Source organism: Agelaius tricolor, unplaced genomic scaffold, assembly GCF_023055355.1.
Source record: "Agelaius tricolor isolate 1412-34295 unplaced genomic scaffold, bAgeTri1.0.p SCAF_2, whole genome shotgun sequence".
Classification (NCBI taxonomy): domain Eukaryota; kingdom Metazoa; phylum Chordata; class Aves; order Passeriformes; family Icteridae; genus Agelaius; species Agelaius tricolor.
This window is the reverse complement of record NW_027269262.1, coordinates 5,492,488-5,517,522: the sequence shown is the minus strand read 5'-3', so window position 1 is coordinate 5,517,522 and position 25,035 is coordinate 5,492,488. Positions and strand designations below refer to the sequence as shown.

General features: G+C 40.0%; 2 protein-coding genes across 3 annotated transcripts in view; one reads left to right on the top strand and one right to left on the bottom strand.

Moving 5' to 3' along the window:
* Nucleotides 1-945: 945 nt before the first annotated feature.
* Nucleotides 946-11,654, bottom strand: TPMT (thiopurine S-methyltransferase). Of its 2 annotated transcripts, none has more exons than XM_071451199.1 (9): nt 11,525-11,654; nt 10,926-11,086; nt 10,045-10,137; nt 8,841-8,973; nt 8,290-8,342; nt 4,285-4,359; nt 3,488-3,573; nt 2,406-2,450; nt 946-1,080 (listed from the first exon to the last, which is right to left on the bottom strand). In XM_071451199.1, the coding sequence occupies exons 2-9, from the start codon at nt 11,063-11,065 to the stop codon at nt 965-967; spliced, it is 741 nt and encodes a 246-aa protein (XP_071307300.1). In that variant the 5' UTR covers nt 11,066-11,086; nt 11,525-11,654; the 3' UTR covers nt 946-964. The 2 variants fall into 2 exon arrangements, with proteins under 2 accessions (XP_071307300.1, XP_071307309.1); XM_071451208.1 differs by lacking the exon at nt 11,525-11,654 and adding an exon at nt 11,358-11,497.
* The window catches only part of KDM1B (lysine demethylase 1B), a 27,558-nt gene continuing 14,097 nt past the window's right edge, over nt 11,575-25,035 (top strand). The window contains exons 1-12 of the mRNA XM_071451184.1: nt 11,575-11,687; nt 11,869-11,935; nt 14,354-14,456; nt 15,303-15,427; nt 17,258-17,347; nt 18,130-18,241; nt 18,940-19,056; nt 20,011-20,049; nt 21,179-21,383; nt 22,462-22,646; nt 23,552-23,728; nt 24,621-24,695. Coding sequence (XP_071307285.1) covers nt 14,367-14,456; nt 15,303-15,427; nt 17,258-17,347; nt 18,130-18,241; nt 18,940-19,056; nt 20,011-20,049; nt 21,179-21,383; nt 22,462-22,646; nt 23,552-23,728; nt 24,621-24,695 — 1,215 coding nt within the window. The 5' untranslated portion in view covers nt 11,575-11,687; nt 11,869-11,935; nt 14,354-14,366. The remainder of the gene's footprint in view (nt 11,688-11,868; nt 11,936-14,353; nt 14,457-15,302; nt 15,428-17,257; nt 17,348-18,129; nt 18,242-18,939; nt 19,057-20,010; nt 20,050-21,178; nt 21,384-22,461; nt 22,647-23,551; nt 23,729-24,620; nt 24,696-25,035) is intronic.

Genomic DNA, 25,035 nt, shown 5'->3' with positions numbered 1-25,035 from the left:
TGACCCATGAGAACACTGCTTGCTAAAGCCCTCCAACTAGCCTCATCACAACACTGAGCTCCACCACGCAGACAGTTCTCAATCTACCTCACTGTCCACTAACCCAGCCCATTTCCTGTGGTAAAATACTCCTGATAACCTTCTTTCCCTCCACTTGCTTAGAGATGACATCCAGGTTGGGTTGTTCCAAGCATGAAGGTGAGATTGACTGGCCTATAGTTTCCTAGGTCCTCCTTCTTGCGCTTTTTCAAGACTGGAGTGACATTGGTTTTCCTCCAAAAAAGGAAAAGGAGAGGTCCTCAGTCACCCCTCCCATACTCCATGACCTTTCAGATATGATGGAGAATGGTTTAGCAATAACATCAGGTGCTCTCAGGACATTTTCCACCCATTCCTCCCTGTCATCCAGTCTACTTTCCTCCAGCCTTGCTTGCTGGATGGTAATTTCCTCTTGGCAGCTGCTGCCTTACCTTGCCTGCTCACTGCCAGCTCTTCACTTGACATATATTCACAGGGATGGAGAGAACCAACTTGCAGCAGCTTCCCACCTCTCTGCCCAGCCTGGTGCACGGCCAGTGCCCCATAAAACAGTGTTTGAACTGCAGCTGCCACACTGCCAGGGCTGCTGGCTGACAAGGCTGAGTTGCCTCATCAGAATGCAAAATGCAGAACACCAGGCAGACAGCATCAACCTGCAATGGCGGAAAAGGAACAGGAACATTTCTTTTTCTTCGCTCTCATGATTTGAACTGATATGGAAGAAAAAGGTATGCTTTGGCAATGGCTGTTTGTGCATGGAGTTTAAGAAAAGCTGTTCACAACTCAAGGTAGTAAAGGCAGCTGCGTAGGAGAGCTGACTCAGTAAGCAAAATGGAAAAAACCCCTGCTTTAAGAATGCCTCATTTTAAAATGAGAGATATAAGAATAAGCAAGGTGCGAAGCAGGTTATTTTAACAAATTTTAATCAAGCTACAAACTTTAGTAGATATAGCACCTCCAGAAAATAATCTAGTCCCCATTGTTTGTGCCTCTCCGAGAAGTCATCAACTTTTTCAAGACACCTAATTTCACAGCAGTTGCCTGAAAAGAAGATAAGGATAACAAATTAGTGAATGATTAGTCAATGAAAAATGCAAATTTTTCAGCAATAAAATTGGAGGGTTTTAGGAAAGCTGCAAAAGGCAGGCCTCAGATACAGCAGAATTGTGAACAGTGCTAAAGCAACAGTCATGAGATAGGTCAGCAGAAAAATTATTTAAACTGTAGAAAAGGCAAGGGCAAATAGAACAATAAACCTATGTATTAAAGCTTGTCTGAATAGGTCTGAATAGCTTTCTAAGTTGCAGAAAGTTTATCTAGCAAGATACTAGGAAGGTTAAAGCTTAATAATGGAGCTCTGTGCGTTGTCTCTTACAAACAGGTATTGTATTCGAAATAAGCAAGCATTGTTCTAACCAAAGGTACGTGTGCTTATAGTGATTGGATGGAACTACTGTCAATATGCTTTTGCTTTGTGTGATTGGTCAAGAAGATTATAAAGTAAGTTGTAACATTAAGTTTTCTGGCCTGCTGCCTAGATTGTGAGCTGTTAGCATCTTCCCATTATCATAATCATCTAATGAGACTGATGCTGAAAAAATAAATAGCTTGAGGCACTTTCCCAGCAGCCCCATCCTGTTTGCATCTGTAAATAAACCCCCTTGCCGGCGTCACCCTACAGTGCCTAACACAGCGCACTTGGGGGGAATTTTAATGCTCTCTTTTGCACTGGGATGCAATTGTCAATGCCAATGACTCACTGCACACAAACACTGCCAGAGTCTCAGAAAGTTGTAAATTTAAAAGTGAGATATTACAGCACACCAGGAGGAACTCCTAAAATTAAATTCCTGGCATAGCTCCAAATTTCATTATTTTGATGGATTTGAGTTGCACATTTTTAGCATTTTCTTTGAGTGCCATGTTACTTTCCTTCTTTGTCACAAAAGTACAGTAGAAACTGTAGCACGTGTAGGGCTGTATTAAAACCAGGGCAACTAGTTGATGAGGTGCAGGCAAAGACAAAATGGTCAAACAGGACTCTAAGACTGCAGCTACAGGATTACTGAGTGCAGTATGAATCCTGGGAGAACAAAAAAGGTACCGAAGGGAGACAAGAAACTGTTTGCCTCTTGGGTTTTCTTCGTATCTTTTGAAGAACTGAGGATTTTCCATGCCAGCAAAAATCCCTGTGGATAAGTGGTATTTATTTTTCCCAGTATTTTTCCATGACTCTAGCCTTTAGATAAGAAGCAAATGACTGTATCACTCATCACAGGGCAAGGTAAAGGCATTTTAAAAAGGCATTTAAACATCTTTATGTGTTTTTGAAAAAATTCCTAAGGGTTAGGTGAAATTTTACTCACCAAACAAACTTTTAATTTCGGATTCAGGAACATAAAATGGTGGGCCTGAAAGAAAAGGGTGAAGCTAATCAGAGAGGAGACATGGGAAGAAGACAAAATTTATGCTGCAGTAGGAGAGCCAAGCCCTTCACTCACAGCACCTGGCCTGTAATGGGGCCCCAGGATGTAGTACCATCAGCAGGAAACAGAAAACATGTCCAGGAACTTGTGGCAGCTTGGGAGGCCAGACAGCTTCAGGTGTTGCTGTTGCTTCATCTGCAGCTGCAGCAGGGAATCATGAATGTGATGTGGATATGACCACTCTCAGTGTGCTGTGTGAATCCAGCCTACAATTTCTTTATACTACAGTGGCATGACAAAGGCTAAGAGCTGAACGTTGTCAGAGGGAAAGCAATGAATCAAACTGTTCTTGCTTGTGATAGCAAGACCTGTTTTTTGTGGGGGAAAATTATGCTGAAGGGCCCAAAACAGAAAAAGATCTCCTTTTGTGAGTTAATATCAACTAAAAAATCTCCCACTTCAGTACATAATACAAAAACTATAAAAGAAAAAGTACCTTATGATTTTACAGAATTTCACCTCTTCCAAGTACATTCAGAGTGTGGTAGAGGCTGAGAGAGAGGCACAAGATGGGCAACACATTGGGTTGCAAATACTGGATAAACAGCATGAAGCTGATGTTCTTGGGAGTGTTTCAAGCTCCCGAGGCCAGATAGGATGTTAATAAATGCTCTGACTTCCAGCTTCATTGTAGCAGCCACACTTACAGTTTCATTTCATTGTTAATATACCATGACAGTCCTCAACTTACCTTTAGCATGTCTGAATGCTAGAGAAAACACAAATTTAGTCCCAAGCTTGGTCAATATCTAAACTTTTTAACACAGTTATACACAGTCATACTGGGGTCACCAGCTAACAAAGCTATGCAGATAAAAATCTAACCAGCTAACAAAGCTATGCAGATAAAAATCTTGGGGAAGATATTAATGCATCTACAATTTAATACATCTGCATCTAATACATCTTTATACAATTTGTAATAGAGCAAAATCAGAACACGAGCGGTACAAAGTTCTCACCTTTGTGTTTGTTTGGATCATATGAAACTGTAACAAGGAGATAAGAAGAATTTTTCTCCACTAGGCTGATCATCAAACTGGCATAGCTAAAAGGAAAAAATTATACTTTATTATTTTTGTAAAGCATTCAAGCATAGCATTCAAAATATTCAACAAAATGCATTTCTATGCAGACAGAATTTGAAGTGAACTGCACAGAGACTAACCAAAACTTGTTTAAATTTCAGCAGCATAAAATTCATGCTACACATGAAAAACATAAAATAAAAGTTGTATTTATTCCCCATAAACAAGCATTTATCTTTTTTTGCACATTCAACTCAAGATTAATAGACAAACTATTCATCTGCCACAGTCTAGAATATAGTACACAGTACAGTCCTAAAATTATTGTGAATTGAAGATTCTGTATCTAATTAAAAAATCCTGAGAGAAGGTTCAATCTAAATTTGGGCTGGCTATAGGCAAGAACAAAAATTTGTAATCAAGGAGAGTGAGGAGGAAAAGAACAAAGACAGAAAAAGTAGATGTGGTGAAAAGGAAATAATAGAATTCAGATGAGCCTTGCAGCCCTGCTTCTGCTGGGTTGCAACAAACCACATATTTTCCCACCAAGAGGCAGGGTGGCTTCCTGAAGGAAGAATACAGCACTCTGCAGCTGCAGCAGATGCTTGTGGTAGAGAAGAGCTTGTGTAGGTTTATCCTTTAAATGAAAAATGACTCATTAACAAGTTACAGGATCAAAAACTTGTCACTGATACATCAGAGAAAAGGCAGTAACAATGCAATTTACTCACCGTTGTCTGTCACATGGATTCACGGCTACAAGAGCTCCTCTGTCCCAAACCCCATCAAACTTGCCAACTATCGAGCTATAAGGAGATAAGGAAAAGGCTTAAAAACAGTAAAAAGGGGCCTTCCTCTTCTTTCAGACACTTTTGTGAGGTCACAAGGATTCTGCAGCTAGTGATTCCCCTTTCTGTTATGGTGCAGCATTTTTATAATCCAAACCAACAGGATCTGGAACTCAATAAACCCTCCTGGCTCTTTGTCCTGCTGCAATAGCAAAGAGGTGTGGGAATTGGTCAGTGCTTCCCCATCCTTAGGGACTGATGAGACATGGCAGGGAGGAAGGAATGTACTTTTAACACATTTGGGCTATGAGTCTGGGTGTCCAGTAACCACGTCCTTCTGTCTGACATGCACTCAGCACATCAAGAGTTCTTGACCACCTTCTAAAACCCATGCATGATTTCATATGCAGGCTAAGGAAGCTGCCTTGTTGCTTTACTATCATTGACTCAGCACATTCAGTAACTTTAGACACCTGAATTCCCAGCTACACACCCAGGACAGCTTCAGCTTGCAATTTGTTTAATGCTAGAAAAGCTAAGTTACACTGCCGCTTGCCTTAGTGCAACTCTGTTGCAGACACTAGTTTTGTTCCTGGATATGCTGGCAGATGGCTTCAGTGGCCACCCAAAGCCTGCCAGTGAGTAAGACTATCAAGAAATGCCTTTATTAATAGATGGTAAGAGCAGCCAGAGCAACACAAAAGAATATCTGGGGATAAGAAAGAGCCTTGTTTTTGGTAATTATTAAAATAGGAGTAAGACAGTAAGGTAGTAATTAAGTAAACTGCATAATTTTAAAGAAAGTTTGAATAAGTTTACTTAGCAAAATGTGGCATGGAATTGTGCAATACCCTTCAGCCTACTGGGCAGGTGTCAGAGTCCAATTGCATCACCTCTGTCTTCATTTCTGTACAGGTTTTGGCTAGGGTAGAGTTACCTTTCTCCGTAGTGGCTTGCATGGGGCTGTGTTGGTGGATTTGGGCTTGAAATCACGTTGATAACACACTGATGAGTTAGTTACTGTAGAGCAGCACTTACACAGCACCAACTTATTTTCTGCTCCTCACACCCTGACATCAGTGAGTAGGCTGGAGAGTACAAGAATGAACAAGACACTGGGTGGGGACACAGCAAACACAGCTGACCCCAGCTGAGCAAAGGAATATTCCAGACCATCTGGTTCCACTCTCAGCAATAAAACTGGGTGGGAGGTTGGTGGATGGGGGCACTGCTTGGCTGCTGGCTAGGCATCAGTTGCTTGGTTGGTGGTGGGCAACCGCTTTCATTTGCAGCACTTGTTTTTCTTGGGTTTTATTTTCTTCTCTCTTTGGTTGTTCTTTGTTGTGTATTTTTTTTCCTTACAACTTTTTGAAATTTATTTTTATTATTAAACTGTTTTCATCTCCACACACATTTCTTTCTTACTTTTACCCTTTTGATTGTTCCCCATCATCTCATGATGGGGGAGAGAGCAAGCAGCTGTGTGGTGCTTAGTTCCACCACCTTAGCCAGAGTTAAACCATGAGAACTTCTCTCTCACCCCTGCTATTTTCATTGCAATGGCATTGCTAAGTCTCTGGCATCTAACCTACAAGCTGATCCTGTATTTCCCACTCTACTGCGATGAGACATGATAACACTTTCAAGTACTGACTTCTTTTAAAGTTCGCCAAGTCTAAGCATCTAATTTAAATAACCAGCCTTGTAACTGAAAGGAGATTTTTAAAGAGATAGTTAAACAAGCAATGGACGTTCAGGGCACAAAGGAGAGTTTAGTGGGGCAAATGACAAACTTGATCTTCTGAAGCTTGGAGGCAGTTCTCCTCTCTGAGTAGCTGAGTCTGCTGGGTGACCTCATGCAAGCCACTGAGGTTTTCTGCACTTGGTTTTTCTTTCCAACTTTATTCTGGTCTAACTGGAATGGCAGCAGTGGCTCCAAACATGCATTTCATGTACTTTACTCCCAAGCTATTTCATCAAGGCCTACAGACATCCTGGGCTGCAGGCAGGCTCATGCTGTGGCCTTGTCCCAGTCCTGGTCTCCTGGCTGCCCAGATCTCAGGACCTGCTGAGTGTCTGGGTGCTCCTTGTCCCTCTGCATATCCAATTTCCTTCACAACACAATGAAGCCATGAGGAAAAGGTAAAAAAAAGGCACACAGCTGTCTTTCATAGTGATGCAGATTCAGGACGAAGCTAAGGTATGAGGAAAGTAAGGTATGTAACATACTGCTATGTGTTTATACAGAAAGGATAAGGAAAGTATAAGGTATGTAACACACTGCTATGTGTTTATACGGTGTTCAGCATGGGTTAGGGACTACTACATCTAACAAAATTTAACATGGAAATCAGAAATTCATATATCAGCAGAAAACCCAGTGGATTTAAGAGGAAACTTGTGAATTTCTATCTCTGCATATGTTTAGTAGTTTCAGTAAATGCAATTTTTGATTTTCTTTTGAAGTCTTGCAGCCATAATTGTATTAGGAGGTACAGTAATTGTGTAATATAACTGTTTTACATATGTCCCAGAATTCCCAGAAAGAGCAGTAATTCCTGTTACTCTTTAACTAGCAAGAGTCTTTGAAACGTCCCATTCCGACAAAGGTCAGGAGCACATCTGAGTTTTCTTCTAATGAATGCTAGGCTAATGGAGATGAAAGGGACCTGTTAGTAGGCCAGCCTCAGCAAGAGAGAATTAATTTCAATTTCCATAATTACTGGGTAATTAACCAAATTGTCTGCACACAGAAACTAGAAGTGCATGTGCATTTTTCTAGTCACAGGTATCTGCTGACTGAAGTTGGGAATACAGTTCATTCTGCATCCAGAACGTCTATCTGCCAATTTATTTTGTGATGACAAACTACATACTGAATCCAGTGATATGCACTGAAATTGTCAGTAATTACCTACTTTTGTTTATTTCAAAGTATTATTACACTATGTTGTGATAGAAGTTACAAGTTTCACCACACTACTTGCTACAAAACTTATGACTGAATTTTTCAAAAATTTCTGAGAAGCTTAAGCAATCCTTGGGCAACTTGTCAACTCACAGCAAGAAAGATTTAAAGGGATCTACAGTGTAGCAAGTAACTACACTGGAGGGACAAGGTGGGTAAGAAACTAGGCAGTATCTACAAAGTCATGTTCATACACACCCTGTCCGTTTGACACTTTGAAAGACTAGTTACATATATATAACAGTCAAGTCAGCTGCAGCAGCAGAAGTCACAATCATGGCCTACTGTCTGAAAGACTCTGGATTCTAGTAATGAATAGTCTTTTTCCCAGTGTTTTGGCAGACTGAAAAAAAAGAGATCATATAGTAAACTGTGTTCTGGTGTCCTGAACTACCTATTGTGACTGTATGTACTAGTTCTGGAATGCCCATTGAAGTAAATGTTAAGACTTTACCTCCTTCCTACTGAAGAGACATGAGACAAATTCGTGTGCCTGACAGTTGTTTGTAAGAAGAGCAAACAAACACAAAAAACTTCGCCAAAACCTTATACTCTAGGGAAAAATCACATCTGAGTAAGAACTGCAAGAAGAGGGAACTATTGTACACTTCTGGATATATTCTCTTTACTAAGTTACTCTGAGTAAGGGATTGTGCTAAAGTTTTGCTTCATAGAATTCATCAGTAATGTTAAAGATAATTTGGTTTTACTGTAAAAGCAAAAATGTTTTTTGATAACTTTCACAGAATGGCTTGGAATAAGAAGCCCATTTAAAGATAATTAGTTGTCATCCTTAATTATTAACAATGGAATTAGACTTTTGCTGGAGATTGGCCATTCAAGTTTCTCATACAAATTAATATGAGTTTGGTTACGAGGACCTGACAAATCTTTGCCTGATTCAAATAAAATAATAGTACAGGACAATATTAATACATATTAGATTATGGAGAATTGTAAAACACTATGAGTATTCCTACCTGGACAAATCATAAATACTGCAGCAGTAGAGGGAAATGTTGCCAGAGGTACTCTACAATAAAAGCAAAGGAAACAATCCTTATCAGCTAACTATCTTTAAATACACACTCGTAAGTATATATTTATATTTCACATCTTAAAATATACCCATACACTATTAAAAAAGAGAATTTTAAAACACATTTATATGCAACGGGGGAAAACACTGAGAAATATTTTTAGTTTTATTTTACTGAGGTAACTCTTCTGATCCCCTCCAGAGAAGTTCTAATCTACCACAGCATGCAACTTTTATCAATCTGTCAAGGCATGCCTCCAGTGTTAAAATACATTCCTTCTACATTCAGGTGCTTCACTGTTACAAGAAGGCCAAAGTAGTAAGTTTAGAAGAATAACTTCTCAGTCCAAAAATACAACACAGAGCTTTCTTTTAGACCTCTCCAGGAGAGGTGAATGATTACCAGTAAAACAGATGCATAAAAGCAGAATGACTTGTTTACTCAGTTATGCCAGCATTGCACGATTAACCACACCAGATCATTTGACATACCTGGAACATTTTTGCTCCTGAAATCTCAGGGACTGGCTCCTCACAATAAGGCAGACCGTGTTCTGAAAAAAAATCCTTCACTGCTTGCTCACTGATTTCCACACCAACAACGCTGTGCCCCATGTCCGCCAGCCTGCACACAAGAGAGAGAAGGCCCAGGTTTACATTGGGCCCACAGCCTGGGCAAAATTTGTATCTCCCATACATCATTTATTCATTAGGGAAAGCCTAGTTTTAGGATGCCCTGATATGTTTAATTCTGACTTTCTGAAGTGTTCACATTATATTGAACACCTGCCTTCCATGATCTGAGCTTAAATTAGCACCACTCAGCATACAGTTGACGAGGACTTACATGCTTTATTTAGATTTAATGAATTATTAATTTATTCCTACTAACTCAATGAAACAGGTGATCACAGTGAGAAACTGTCCATTTCAGAAAGGTGCTGTGCTCTGAACTGAGGTGACGAAGGCAGTGTCCACCCAGCTGCCTCTGTAGCTTGGCAGGAACGGGCAGCAAAGGGGGTGCAGTAACCTCTGCGCTTCTGCAGCTCAGCAAAACACCAACGTGTGTCAGAGCCAACAGTCAGCCTAGGGAGTAGGTACTGTGATAAAACCTGATAGCTGGATTACTTGAAGATGCAGTGCAGGTTTTGGTTTGTGCTTCCTCCCTCCAAGAAAAAGTACTGACTTGTATAGGCCCTAATTTTAAATACAACACTCCCTCCCCGTACCAATCCCCCCTCAAAAAAAAAAGTAAAAGTAAAACATGAAGTATAAAAAAAGGAAGAAGTTACATTTAGCCCAAATCCCTTAAATTTCCAGAATGGCATGCCACATGGTCTCTTGAAAATGTTGTCTGACACAACTGACCTCATTGTGGGTAATTTAAGCTGGCATTGCTATGGAAAGCAGCACTGGTAAGGGCATACATTCAGTCACTCTGTTCACCTAAATTCAGCATTTCCCAAGCTGAACTTGGGACAATCAGTAGGACTTTCAGATCAGACCTTATCCATTCAATTTATGCTACTATACAAAACACCAGTTTCCTCCTCCCTTCAGCTTCCAGTGACACTGCTTTCCTAGCAGTGGAAATGTGGCACATTTCCACTGGCCAGTATAAGGTTGGGAATTCCCCCTCTCCCTCTATCCCTCCCCACATCAAGTAAGATTTTTGCTCTTATTATCTGTGTTTTACCATTTCATCTCTACTGCTTTACCACAAAGTGGGAAAAATATCCTCAGTCCATTCCTGCCATTTAAAAGAACAGCCAGATACTTTTGGAGGAGCCTGCAGAAGAACAGACACATTTTACTTAACTCTGTGAGTATTTGTGCTGGCACATGAAAAGCCAAGTGCTACACACTATGCAAGGTAGCATGAAAACTCCACAATGGCACATATGTTATTAGCTCAACCTGTTTCATGCCATTAGAAATAAAAACCTAAAATAAAAGCATTCACTTTCCACTTACACAGCAAGAAAGTCAATTTCACGTAATTCAGAAATCAACAGATTTCTGTTTGTTCTATTTTCTGTTTGCCTTTGCAAATAAACAGTCCAACCAACCCACCTCTAAGAAGGTCATAACAGAGATTTTAAACAGAAAGATCATGAAACTTCTGCATCAAGCAAATCACTTCTACAGGTCTTGAAAGACAATATAATCAGGTTTCATGTTTTAGGTCCTTATCTTTTACTGCATGGTAGTTGCTCTGATGTCCTCTGCACATAGTTTCAAGGCCCAGTTTCACAAGAACAATAGCGCAAAGCATCTCCATCAGAAAATTTAAGATTTTCTAGCCAAACTGTCCAAGCTCTAAGGTTTAAAACCTGATTCAAGAGTAAAAGCTCTAAATAAATTTCAATACTTTCTTTTCTCTGTCCTTTGACAAATGTAGGTCACAAAAATATCGATATTAATTTTTGTTTCAAAAACAAAAATTAATGTACCTATGTAAGACGATTTGCTTTTTGCAAATGTTCCATTTTCAATTAAGAGTTTCTCGAATGAGCCAAGCCAGTCATCTCATGGCATTACTTAAAACAGCTTAGGCAGAAAAGTGAAGTCACGTACGGATGCCCTTCTTCCTTGTGAAACCCGATGTTACCCATTTCCCATTTTTCTAGCCATTCCTCCTCTGTCACCACTCTGTCTTTCTGAGACCCAACATCAGAGGCTTCCAGGAGCCCGGATGCATCCGCTGAGTGGTCCATGTCTCCAGGGAGCGCTCGTAGCTGTGAAAAAAGAGAGACGAATTACCCCCACCCAATGCATAGTTTGGAACTGGCTCTTACTTCCTCGAAATGGACAAAAATTTAGTAGATCTCAAGAGATCACCGTTTGATGACAGTCGCAATATACCGAAAGCGACACAGCCATCAGCACACTCTTGGCTCCCGATAGACTCGGCCAGACCCCGTTTCCCGGGGCGGCTGAACGGGCCTGCTCAGCACTGCGGGTCCGCCGGTGGCCTCCCTTTTCGCACCCTTCGAGCAGCCTCCTTACCCCGGTAACGAAGGAGGGAAATGCCGACACTTCTCTCCCGTGAAACCCGCGGGCAGAAGGCGGGGGCGGGCAGCTGCTGGGGCCGGGGGACCCGCGGGGTGACCCGTGGTGGCTCAGCGTCGCCGCCCCGCTCGGCCCCCCCGCCCGGGCCGCAGCAGCCACGGTACCTGCACGGCCGCGGATCCCGTGAGGGCGGCGGGGCTGGGGCGGTGCCTCCCCGCCCTCCCCCTCGCTACGCACCGCGGAGAGCGGAAGCAGCGGCAGGAGGAGGCGGGCTGAGGGTGCACGGCACCGGGGAGGAGGAGGATGGCGGTGGGGATGGCGGCGACGGTGAGTGACTCCCTCCCTCAACTGCAGCGCCCACCGCGGGGCCGCTTGTTCCTCCCCGGGCTGGCGGGGCAGGTGCCAGCGCTGCCCCCGTCCTCACCTCTCCGCTTCACTCTTCCTTCCCCCGTCTCTTTCTCACTCCCTCCTTTCCTTCCCCCTTCTCCACCCTTTTTTCCCGTTGCAGCTCTAGCAGGAGGCGGCGCGGACACGCGTGAATGTGGTCTCCGGCCCCCGAGTGACCCGGCCCCGAGGTGAGTGCCAGGCGCCTGCCCCGCTGGCGGCACCGCCCCCGCCCGGCTCCGGGGCAGCCCAGCCGCGGGGGCTCCCCTGCCCGGGGTGCCCCTCGGGACCCCCGCCCGCCCTCCCGCTGCCAGCTGTCACAGCCGCGGCCCGGGCGGGCGCTGTCAGCCGCGGCCGGCGGGGCTGGGCGCCGCCGCTCGACTCGGGCTGAGTTTTAGAGGTGTGAGCACTCGCCGTGTTAATCAGGCTGCTCTCGCTTCCTCCCCGTCTCTGACAGTGTGTGTCTGTGTGGTTTCTTTTCTTCATTTTTTTTCTCTTCCCCAATGACAAACTTGCTGCCAACTGTGCAGGTAAACCCCACAAAGCTTTCCGATATAGGCCACGCATTACAGACGGATGAAACGTTATTGAATGTGACATTCACGCATTATGCATCCCTCTCCTTTTAAAGGGCTTATTTTCTCAGCCAGTAAGATGTCTACAGGACAGGATGCAAAGTCATGTAAAGCTTCGTAGAGTAAGCCATGTTTGTTTGTTCTGTAAAAACTTGTGGTTTTTTGGGAGGGTGTTTCTTGGTTTGTCAGGGGAAGTGGGCACAAAGTATCATATACCTGATCTTTTTCTCCCTTTCTCCCCACCTCCCGCTTACCCCTATTGAAGGGGTAAGAGCAAAAATATGTCTACAATACTGTGCAACTGATCTCTGCCTTTCAAAATGGGCAGCCTCTCTGAATCTGAAATATTTTTACCAAACTTCCTAGTGATTGACACTTTTTCTACTCACCTACATAATGCAAAATTCACATGTTCTTTTACCTTCTTGGATAAAAGGGCCCCACAGCAGCAGCAGACTGTGATCACCTGATGGTCACCAAAATGAATCACCTGGTGCCTTGCTCACTACTTCTTCCTCAGTTGGAAGCTTCCAACTGTAAGGACTATGGCATGTCAGAACAATTATTTACCATCAGAAGGCTAGGGGACACAGAGAGATACTGTTGTGCCACTGATACATAAAGAAAGCTCTAGAGGGGAAAAGCCACCATTTTCAGTAGTTTAGGGAAATCTCATATAAATTGGTAAGTTACAGTGAAGCAGTGAAGTGATTTTTTTTTTTGGTCAGAGATCAATAGAGATTGACTTAATAACTTTTTTCCTACCTCTGGCTAGTTGTAATTGGAGGTGATACATACAAGAAACAAAGTTTGATTTTATATTGGGTTGTTTGATGTTTGAACTAATTTTTCTAATGTGTGGATACCCTCATGTGATTTGTCTTCCTCTCACAAATAATTTCTCCTATCTTGAGAGGAGAATGAAGCACTAGTTTACTTGACTTGAATCAGCTTAATATAAAATTTTGTAAAAATTCCCACTCTCCTCTTGTTACCTTGATTTTTAATGGAATTTCTGAAGAAAGATACTGCTGCCTTGTCCATCACTGACAGGTTGAATAAGGAAGTTGCATCCTGAAACAGGGAGAATTGAGAAGTCTCATATATATATTAAAAAAACCCTCCTAAAAACATAATTACAAATTGATCACTATTACAACAAAATAACATTCATGTTGCAGTGCTGTGGTACAAGGGGTTAATTTCCACTTAATTTCTCTATGTTGTAAAGCACTCTTTAGATTTACTTCTTCCTCTAGGCTGTCTTTATGCTTTACTCCCTGTGAAAAGAATGCCTTTGATTTTAAATATGCTTTCATATTTCTGCATCATACTTTCTCACACTCTGTGGTTTCCAGTTTGCATGGTTAACTGTGGTCCATTCTGTGCTCCTACCAATGCAGTCAAAGACAGCTACAGAGCGCTCATGCTGTAAATATTTTATTTTGTCCAGTGGAATACTTAACAAACTTTGTAATATTCCAATCACAAATGCAATATAATGGCAGTCCAGATTTCAAATTCTTATCTCTTTCCATAGGAGGCTGTGCAATTCTTGGAACTTGTTGCTCATCTGGTATTAAAAGTCTCTTCAGTACACTGTTTGGAAAAGTGCTTTACAGTGCAAATCTCTTGCTGCCAATAAATCAGTAGTTAGCAGCATGAGTGTTACTCCGAGTGGTATTTGAATGCTTGCATCAGCATTGAGCTGTTGTCTGTTCACTTTGCCAAGCCAAATTCCAGTCCAGGTCTTCACGTAATGCAAATCAGATTATTGAAATCCAGGATATGCTGATCTGGAACAGCCTGTCAAGAGGTACTCAGGGATCTAATCTTAACGCTGAATTTAGTTTAAAATAGTAGTATTGTTCCTTTCCCCCAATGCCTCATTCCCATTTTCCTCTCAAATTAACAGTCAAGCTGAACACATTCTTACCTAGGTAACTCTGTGAAAAGTAGTATTGTGAGTGGCTGTGATTAGCTCTGCAAAATCAAGCAATTTAAATTAATTAACTATTGCCTACCTTTTTTCAGCTCTAACAATACAATGTCAATGGGAAGAGTACGAACGAAGAAAAAGGCATGTTCTTCAGATCAGTCTCCAGACAACCTTCCTGTGAGGAGTTCTGGAAGACAGGTATTTATAATAATTTAAAAACATGTGAGTTTGTACTTTGCTATTTTTTATTTTCTGTTGTCATTTGTAAAGAAAGTGGGCTTCCTTGTGGGTAAGTCAGGTCTTAGACTACTTATCCACAGAGAAGGAGAATGAGTTAGTTCCATGAATAGGCAGGTCAAGTGTCTCATTTTGCAAACAATATTCAGAAAAGATAAACACTCTATATAATCTGTAAGTACTTAATGTGTTAAAAATACAATCACAGATTTCTGTACAGTCAGACAAAGCTGTCTGCCCATCCAGACAGAGACCTAAAACAACATAATACACAGTACCTTTGAGGCCCAGAAGAGACATTTGGTATACAGTTTTGTATCCAAAAAAATGCCTGTATCCAAAAAAGCCTACCCTAATATTTTATTTGAGGCACAGAGAGGATTGCCACTTGTAATTAGTACCAATAAGTATTTTAAAAGAGGAGATTTTCTGAAGGAGAAATAAAATGAATGCATGAGGCTTGACTCCTTGATGGACTATTTAAACTGGAAGCTTTGCTTATAATTTCTTCAGTGCCATCAGTTAGACTAAGGCAAGAAATTTTTAGATATTAATGATATTTCCAGTCTTACTGTGGGCTTGGAGGTTTTTTTTGGCGGGTTTTTGTTTGGTTTTTTTAAGTGGAAAAATCTGACCTAATTTGACAGCTGTTTCATGCTGCAGCTAGTTCACAATGGCTGCAAAGATTTTCGTTAGGGTTGTTTTAACTATGGGATGCCACTCACAAGCTGCAAAACTGTCTGAATACTGCTTTGTAGAAGATGCATTTGTGTCATTTATGGTCAGATTCCAGCTATTCTTTATTAGGTGAAGAAGAAAGCAGCTGAAGCAGCAGATGATGATGATGAAGCATCAGAGAAGAAATATAGAAAGTGTGAAAAAGCTGGATGCACCGCAACATGTCCCGTTTGCTTTGCCAGTGCAGCAGAAAGGTTTGTTACTTTTTATTTGCATTTTTTCATAGACTTTCTAAACCTGCAGCTGAAGTTTAGGATTCTAACTATATTCTGAAAAATCCCTTCATACCTAAATGTAGAGGGAGAATCGAAAGATAGTGCTAATAGGAGTCTTAAGGTGCCAGGAAAATGTCACAAGTTATTCCTGTTGTCCATAACTTTCTCCTGTGCAAGTTGCTAATTCAGATACAGACTATCTTTGGGATATGCTTATTTATGTTATTAATGGTGTCCTCTGGAACATGCCTTGCTTTTGTGAAAGTGAGAGCATATTAGTGTAATCTGAGAAAGTTGAACTTGCTTTCAAGATGGAAAATGAAATCATCATTTACTGTAGAAAGTCTTTACCACTCCTTCACTGGAATGCTTTGCAGTCTGAGGTGAGATTCTAGCCTTGAAATTTTAGGTCATAGGAGAGATAGTCATACTTACATGAACTCTTTGTTCTTGTACACTTCCTCTGCACTTTCACAAGTGCTTTTGCATTCTGACTTGGTGGTTTTGAATGCATAGTACTGGCAAGGTATACCTATAATAGGCAACATGTTAGACCTCATTATGAAGCAGGCACACTGTAGATATGTAGCACTCCTCCCCCCCGATAATTGAGACAAACTTTCCTTCTTTATAGCACTGAAAAATAAATAAAACTAACTATGTGTTTCATTTAGTTATATCCAAGGATTGTTCTTTGGTGGCGGGAAGTCAATGTATTCTGGCTGTTGTCATAGAGAAGCCAAGTTTTGGCAGTTGCCTGACAGACTTGTCTGGGAAGTGAGCACCTGTGAGATCAGCATTGGTGATATTACAGTTTTTATTTAGGAAACAATGTATACTGCTTACTCATCTTCTTGAATTGTTATTTTAATATTTTGATTTTCATCTTTCCCACCCCTCCCCCCAAGTACATACTTTCAACTTTATCTGTTTGAGATGAGCTCATTTCATGGCTACTTGAGTTAGTAGCTTAGGTCACTGCTTTTTACTTTGTGCATTTATCTTGAATAATTTCAGTGAGCTTAATGAGAGTATTCCAAGTGAAGAACAATTGCTTTATCTGATGAATGCAATCTTTGTAATGGATATTTCTTTTTGAAACTGGTAAAGACCAAATGCTGAGAATGCATAACTGCTTCCTTAGGGTTTTGTCTCACTGGGTTAAAATCACAAGTTGTACATGACAGAAAAATATGGAACATCTGTTTTGTGTTCAGATTTGCCTTTATAGTTTTGTCAGTTGTTCTGGAGACAGAACATTGTAATAACTTATGAATCAATTGATCACATGTACAAGAAAAATGCTAATTTAAATGATCCCTCCCAACTCTGCACTAATATTGGAAGAAAATACAACAAAGTAAAGGAACTCTAAGTTCTTGTGGAGAGGAGCTTTGTCATCTTACACATTTCCAAAACGCTTAGTGTGTCACAGCACATATTCACTGTTTCACGTTCAGGAAATGCCTGCTTATAGGGTACTAAAGACAGGCTCAGCTGACCATTGTTAGAGGGAGGCTGCTGAAAGCCAGACCAACTATAAAACTGCACATTGTGTACTCTTTGCCTCCCTTGCATATGGTGTTGCTTAGTTTGGAAACTGGAAATGTTTGAGACAATTGGAATGACCTTATTGTTATTTGTATGGCTGTAGTGCCATGTGTAACTCAGCCTTCATGAATGTAACATAAAGCCCTGGCTTGTTCTGAATATTGTGTTCCTCTTCTAGAATGTGCTACTGTCAATAGAAAGATTTTTTTTTTTTCCTAAATGTACTATAAAACTATTTCTATGTCTCCTGCATTACAGATGTGCAAAAAATGGGTACACGTCTAGATGGTACCATCTGTCCTGTGGGGAACACTTCTGCAATGAATGTTTTGACCACTATTACCGAAGGTAGAGTTACCAATTAAGGCTGTGTCCTTTCAGAGCTTATTAAAGTTTGGCAGCTGTGAAACATCCTGTACATAAACATAATACAAAGATTGTTCCTCTGTGCTTGCTTTGGTCAGAGTGAGGCTTAGACATTGATGATAAAACTGCAGGTGTTGTATGGACTAATCAACTTAAACAGGGCAGCGTGAACAAAACTGGCTAGTTTAGGCAGGCTGGTTTGTGTATTTGCAATTATTCTGAAGCTTTTGTCTTTTTTAAAAACAATGTCAGAGAATTTTAAATTATGAGAACAATTATGACTAAATGTGTTTTCCTTTCTAAGTTCACTTTACACTGTGCATTCGGCAGACCTTGTCTCTCTAAAGCAGTACAATAAAAAGCAATTAGAAATCAGTTTAACTATTGCAGTTCAGTGACCATGAAGACTCTTGTCAGGCTGACAGAGTGCTTTCAGCTCCAAGCTCCTTCCCATTTGAGTGGGAGTTACATCCAGCTCTGCCCAGGTTTTTGTGTGCTTATGTGCTCAGCAGTACCCATCACTCAGTTCAGGCCTTAGATACCATGAATTGCACTCATAAGCAACTGGAAATAATGGTCAGGATGCAATTTACTGCTGTCGTAAGAACCATGATTCTCCCCTTTCAACAGCAGAAATAGAGTGCTCTCTACAGACTTATTTCTCTGTCCTTATATAAAATGTTTAATTTTAGAGTAACTGCTATTGCTGAAGTGAACTAGATATTCAATCTGCTGACTGCTTGCTGTTTTCTCTTTCTTCTTAGCCATAAAGATGGTTATGAGAAATACACTGCCTGGAAAAGGATTTGGACAAGCAATGGTAAAAGTGAGCCCAGTCCAAAAGCCTTTATGGCTGATCAACAACTTCCTTACTGGGTAAGGTGAAAGGTGATTTATTTAATAGGAATGTGATGGTCTGATGTGATTCTGATATTCTGCTGTTCAAGCAGCAGGTCAGCTGAGTTTTTGTGGGTTTTTTTCCCTAGTATTAGAGGATTACGAAAAAGCTCAAGATAAAAAAAATCTCATCAGCTTCTCCACTGTTGGAGACTTTCTCCACACCCCACAAAGACCAATCTTCTGTTACTTTTCAGTGAAGCAGCAGCTGTGATTTTCAGGTAGAATAAGATTTGGCAGGAAAAGTGTGAATGTGAAAGACATTGAAATCAGATTTTGTATTTCCCTGGTAAAAAGAGTGGAAGAAAGATGGGAATTGAAGGAAGCTTGGTGGTAGTGGTATTTTGTTTGAGATTTTTTTTTGTTTTTTCTTTAAGTGATGAAGAATATATTTTTGAAGTAATGCTTGCAAAGTCTACCGAAGACCATAGTAATGGGGAATTGAATTAATTTTGGCCTTAGGTTCTGTGCAGAAATTCAGTTTTGCAGAAATGGGTACAAGATTTCTGTAGATCAAACACTACTTATGACCTGATGATTACACAAGAACATATCTAACAATTATATTTTACGACTTTCCCATGTCTGGCTTCTTTCTAGTTGGTTATTTAAGTTGGATTGATCTTATCTCTAATCACAAGCAACAAGTAAAAACATGTTTGTTTTTTGACTTGTAGGTGCAGTGCACAAAACCAGAATGTGGTAAATGGCGTCAGCTGACAAAGGAAATCCAGCTGACACCACAAATAGCAAAAACCTACAGATGTGGTATGAAACTGAACAATTCCACCAAGGTAACACAGAACAGTTTTGCTCATATTTAAACTTAACAACTTGGGATTTCTTGTTTGCAGAAATTGATTTCTTCTTCCTTGCTGCTCAGTATCTCTAATGTCAAAATGAAAGTCTGATGGCCTGGAGAGCTGCACAGTAACAGGCTTACATGCTGCTTGGAATTTTTGTTTTCTGTCAAGAAACAAGTATCTGAAATATCTTTGTCAGCTAGGGGATTATTATCAGCATGTACAAAATAGAAATACACCAAAATTATCATTTCAGTTTTGTGTGGCCTTTTTTCATTATTGAGGAAAGCATTTGAAAAGCTCAATGAGCTTTTCCTGATTGCTATCAAGTCTGTCATGGAGCTTTACATAAAAAGTGTCAGCTTTGGCATGAAGATAACTCCTGAAATTTGAAAGAGTCCTTAAAGTGCCATAGAATCTGTATGGCACTTATAACATGAAAAAACATAACATGAAAATAGTGACCATATGAAAACCTGAAGGGTCAGCATTTAATTTTGAAACTCCGTGATAAAGATACTCTTAAAATAAATATGAAACTCTCTTTTATAGTGTAGACTGGAAGAGTTGCTCTGGAAAAATGTGGGCTATTTCCAGAATTTTTCTATAAAATTCTGTTGTTTTTTTCTGAATTTGTTTCAGTGTTCTATCCCATTTTATGGAATAGAATGTAAATTTTAATGTCTGATCGGTAGAAACTTACTTAACAAATGAGAAACGTTTTTTAGAGTGCTTTTGCTTTATGGCGTGCTGTGTTTTTAACCGACACATTTCTCTACCTCTTTTTTTTGACATTCATGTATACTACAGAAGGTTAACACTAAGCACTTTTAAATGTTTTTTTTTTAATTTAGAGAATTATGCCATAGAAAATTATTTTGCTTTATACTTAATTTTTTCCATACAGCTTAAGAATAGCTCTCATACCATTCCCTTTTCTTTCAGACTGAGGGCTCAGACCAATGTTCCATGCCTGAGGACTTGGTGAGTAGTGGCTGTCCCTCCTCATTTGTCCTACAATATGAAAACAATCTTAAAGCATGGCATATTTATTTCCTTTTTTATTTTGCTTCTTTGACCAATTATGTCAGTATTTATGCATTTTGCTCAGGAAATTGAGAAACACTATTTACAACAGAGCCTAGGCCCTTTTGTTTTCTCATATTTTTCCTCTTTTCCCTTACCATACTAAGTAGCTTTCAAGTGGTTTGTGGTGTCGTTTAGTCATGGCCTGTGACTCAAAGTTTACTCCTAATTCTCATTTTTGATCAGGCAAAATAGTATTCAGTTGCCAGCTTTCAAGTAAAATTCTCCATCCTAAAATTTCCTCATCCTTCATGTGGTTTCTCTCTTTAGTCAAGCTAGTCTCACTTTTTTGAAGACTGCAAGAGAGCTCCTAAGCATGTTTTCTCTCCTCTCCCTTGAAATACAAAATGTACATACAAGATGTATGTTGGTGTTTCAAGGGGTTTGTGATCATGTCACCCTGCATTTCTGATTTCCTATAAACTTTTGTTCAATAAGCCATGTTCACAAGTGTACCTGAGGTACTTCTATGTGTTCTACAGGGTACTTCTACAGGGAACACATTCAAGCTTATTGTTGACTCTTGTAGAAGCTTTGTGGCTTTGTTTCCCTAATGCATGTCTGACTTCTAAATTAAGGGTGAATCATTAGTGCTTCTTAGGGTTCTAGGAGGTCTTTGATGGGGATAGCAGAATCTAAATTAAATTAATCAGTTAGTGTGGACTTAGTTCTAAGTTCAGATTTCTGGATGCATAAGTGACTGTAAATGTTTTATAAAGGGCCTGATAAGGCATAGACGTGTTGTTATGGCACGTCTCATTTGTTTGCTTTCCACGTGCTGTAGAGTTTGTGAAGTTTCAGCTCCATGTCTGAGAAGAGATCAATACTACAGGTTTTCTGTGTCAGGCTGAGGAAGGGGAAAGAGGGAGAGAAAATGTCTTTATGACTTGCAATTCTGACATTGGTACTTCTAGTGCTTTTTGGTCTCATTTTTGGAGGGAGGGGGGAAATTGGTTCATTTTCCTACGTTTTTGAAGTACTGACATGTTCTCTTCTCCCCTCTTCCTTCACTTCTCCGCTTGGCCAGAGAGTGGCTGAAGTTTCAGACCATTGGTGGTACTCCATGCTCATACTCCCTCCTTTGCTGAAAGACAGTGTGGCAGCTCCCTTTCTAGCTGCATATTATCCAGACTGCGTGGGCATGAGTCCATCCTGTACCAGCACTAATCGGTCACCTGGTGAATCCAACCTTGTGAAGTTAGAGCACCTAAAGAGTGTGCCTAATGTGACTGGTAAGGGCCATCTGCTGGGCTCTGTTGCCTAAATAGGTGTGATACATTTTGTCCTATAGCTGAGTTTATAAGGCACATCAATTCCCCTGATTCAGAACACTGGTTCTGTTCTCAGCACTAAAACACAGTCTCTGTGTGACTGCCTCTGTCATTTGATGCCATTTGCTTGTTTGTAAGATAAAGGTAATACATTTCTTACAGCTTTTCTTTAGGGAGCAAGCACAGACTGCAGAGGCTTTCTGTGTGCCACTGCCATTTGTGTACAGAAACAAGAAATTACCATGCGGGTACTTAAAGACTGTTTGCATTCTTAAGGAAATGAAGATTTACCAAAACCCCCTAGGATTCTGCTGGTTTTTATATCATGGATCTTTGGGGCTTTGAAGAAAATAAATTGATTTCTTAAGGCATTCAGATTCTGTTTAGGTTTCTTTTTTTTGCTAGTGACAGCCTGGGAGTGCAAATCAGCAGAATAGGTCAGGTATAGAGAAAGGTATTTCAGGATTGTCACACTCATCTCAGAGAGAGTGCTTTGAGGAAATTTCAGCTTATGTGTTGTCTTAGAAGGCTTTGTTCTCCTTAGGTGCTGAAAATAAATCTGTTCATATGTTCAACAGATGTTATATCTGCTTAACAGAAAACTTCATTACATAGAGCTACCAGTACTGAATGTGGAAGATGAGTAATTATTATCCCCTCTGGGCAGTATTGGGTGTTGAAGAAGAAAGGAGTTCAGAGTACTGCCTGAGCCTGTAGTGAGGCTAGTCCTTGAATTTAGATCCTCCTCCTTGTTGGACTCCTCAGGGCATTGGAGTGCCATGAAAAGTGACTGTTTCTTTGGCAAAACTTCAGCTCTGATAGGTCCAAGGCATACCCATGAGGCAGCAGGACAATAATTAATGCACAGCCTAGAGGGCAGGAGGGAGGAGAGCCATGTAAATGAAGTCATTATGGAGGCTCCTAGAGGCTGGAAAGCTTCCTTGTTATCTGTGTGAGGTCAGTGGATTGTTTTAGAGAGAGAAGGACATGATGAAGATATGATGGAGTATGACTAATTCCTGGTGTGTTCTTTATGCAGTTGCAGGCATGAACAAGTATTTCCAGCCTTTTTACCAGCCCAATGAATGTGGGAAAGCACTTTGTGTGAGGCCAGATGTCATGGAACTGGATGAGCTCTATGAGTTCCCAGAATATTCACGAGATCCTACCATGTACCTGGCATTGAGAAACTTGATTTTGGCTTTGTGGTACACAAACTGCAAGGTAAGAGATGCTGATAATTAATTTGTTTGTTTCAAAATAATAGCAGCTTTTCTGGTATGGGGACTCCTTGGATGTCTCCTTATGTACCCATATTTGGGGTAAATTTTCATGGGAAAAAAATTGCTCTCATGTTTTTGAAAGTCCATTCTAAGATTGGCTGGGTTCTGGGGACTTGTTGGGGTTGAGTTTTTCTTTCCCCCTTTCCCTCTTTCCCCCTTTCCCTATCCTTTCCCTGCATAGGAGCTTCTTTTGCAGTAAAAATCAGAAGTTTTAAAATTATTATCACTCTACAGTGCTTTTCCAGCTATTAACTTTTTAAAGGGATGCTTGAACATGTCTAAACAGTGCTTTGTGGTGCTTTATGATTTGATATTTTTTTAACCTCATTGTTGGACAGGGAAGTGATTGTCTTTTTGTTTAGGCTAAGCCTATGGCACTGCCTTCAATAGAACACCTGAAGTTTCACATACCAATGCTTTCTGATATGGATGTCTGCATTTATGTGAAAGGTTTTGGATATTATTCTCCTTTTCCTTCAGAATGTCATTTTGGAATGGATTTTACTGGAATGCCATTGTGAACATTGCCACCATCTAGATTCATTCATTAAATCAGAATCCATTTCAATACCATTCCTGTACTAATGGAACATACCATGGAGTTATCAAAAGTCTCTTGTAGACTCACATGGTTTTATTCTATGCTAATCTTACTTAATAAATTGTTACCTTACTGTGTAAACCTCGCTAACAAGAAATTTCCACAAAAAAATCTTTTAAAATGCTCTCAGGAGCCTGAGGTGTGATTTTTTACCATTTGGTTTACAGTTTATATATGATGTAAGTGTATGAATTAATGGAATATTCAAAAATCAACAATTTCTATTCTTCCTTTCTCCTTTGCAGGAGGCTCTCACCCCTCAAAAATGTATCCATCATATAATTGTTCGGGGGCTTGTGCGGATCCGCTGTGTACAGGAAATGGAGAGGATCCTGTATTTTATGACAAGGAAAGGGTTAATTAATACAGGGATTTTGTCAGTCAGTTCTGACCAGTACCTTCTTCCTAAGGAATACCACAATGTAAGTTGCTGTGATAAATCCCTACATTATTAGTGCTATAAAACTAAATGGTGCATACAATAATTTTTTTGGTTCTGCATTTTTGGCTCATTTACATAAATGGATGGAATGATAGTAAAATTACATCTAAAACCTAATATATGGAAAGTTTTTAACATTGTTCTCTTATGCCTTCAATGGGTATGGAAACTACATCAAGGAGACTCCTTCCAGAAAAGATTTTTTCCCACTAAAATCTGTGGAATTCATTCCCATGGGTTTGTGCTTCCCATGTGCTGTTCAAATGGATAGGAACTGTGTGAAAAATATACAGGTTCTGTGGCTCCTATAATACACCTCTGTTTCCATAGGTCAGGAAATTGCTATTCCAGGTTGGTTTGCAAAAACTATGATTAAGAGGGAACATGTTTATGACTAGAAAGTTGTTAGATAGCACCCAAAGCTTATTAAATTACTATATTCTGTAACAGGATATCTCCTAGAAATTGTAATGTTTGGAAAGTGTATTTGTAGATGTTTTTCATTTATAAAATAGTTTTTACTGGTCAACCCAATCTGTGATTGAAATCTTTACAAGGGAAGTATGTTTCTTGTCTGATAAATTCAATTAGAGTCCTACTTTTGTTACTTTTTGTTACTTCAGCTCTTTCATTAAAAAAACCTGAGGCATCTTCTTTTGAAGTCCTTAAAAACTTTAACTATTTTCAAAGCTACCACTGCTCTTTTTTCTATATTAAATGCACTGTCATCTTTAAAAGTTATCACAGATTACTTTAGATGACAAAAGAGCCTAGACTTCTAAAAACATTTTTACCTTTACCAAATGAGAGTGAAATTACAATTTCTATTTTATTTCTAACTATTTTTATTTAAATACTTTAATATTTTTTAGAAATCTGTCATTATTGTTGGGGCTGGTGCAGCAGGATTAGCAGCAGCCCGACAACTGCACAACTTTGGAATTAAGGTAAGAAACTTTAGAGTACATTACGTTAAGAAATCAGACTTGCTCTCTTTGAAAAGTGTTCATCAAAAAGAAAAAGCCTACATTCTTGTTACAAACATGTATGCACCCTAATTAATCTGCAGTTTTACTGAGTAAACCTGCTGTTTAAAACCAGCATTTATTTGTATCTAAAATTAAACAGCATGCAGCATATATTTTGTACAGAACACTGCACACAGATCATTGTGTTCAATAGCCTGTAGCATGCCTTAAACTCCATTTTTGGGATTTCCAGAATAAACCTCCAGCTCTTTTAAAAAGAAGGCTTATTTTTGTCTGGCTTGTTTCTAAAGTAACAGTT

What these genes read in the sequence shown, in the direction of transcription:
- TPMT (XM_071451199.1), bottom strand. Translation starts at nt 11,065, where the DNA reads ATGGACCACTCAGCGGATGCATCCGGGCTCCTGGAAGCCTCTGATGTT. An exon ending in CAGGAGCAAAAATGTTCCAG is followed by an intron (nt 8,343 to 8,840) that starts GTATGTCAAATG and finishes CTTTTATTGTAG; the next exon opens with AGTACCTCTGGCAACATTTC. An exon ending in AGTATTTATGATTTGTCCAG is followed by an intron (nt 4,360 to 8,289) that starts GTAGGAATACTC and finishes ATCTCCTTATAG; the next exon opens with CTCGATAGTTGGCAAGTTTG.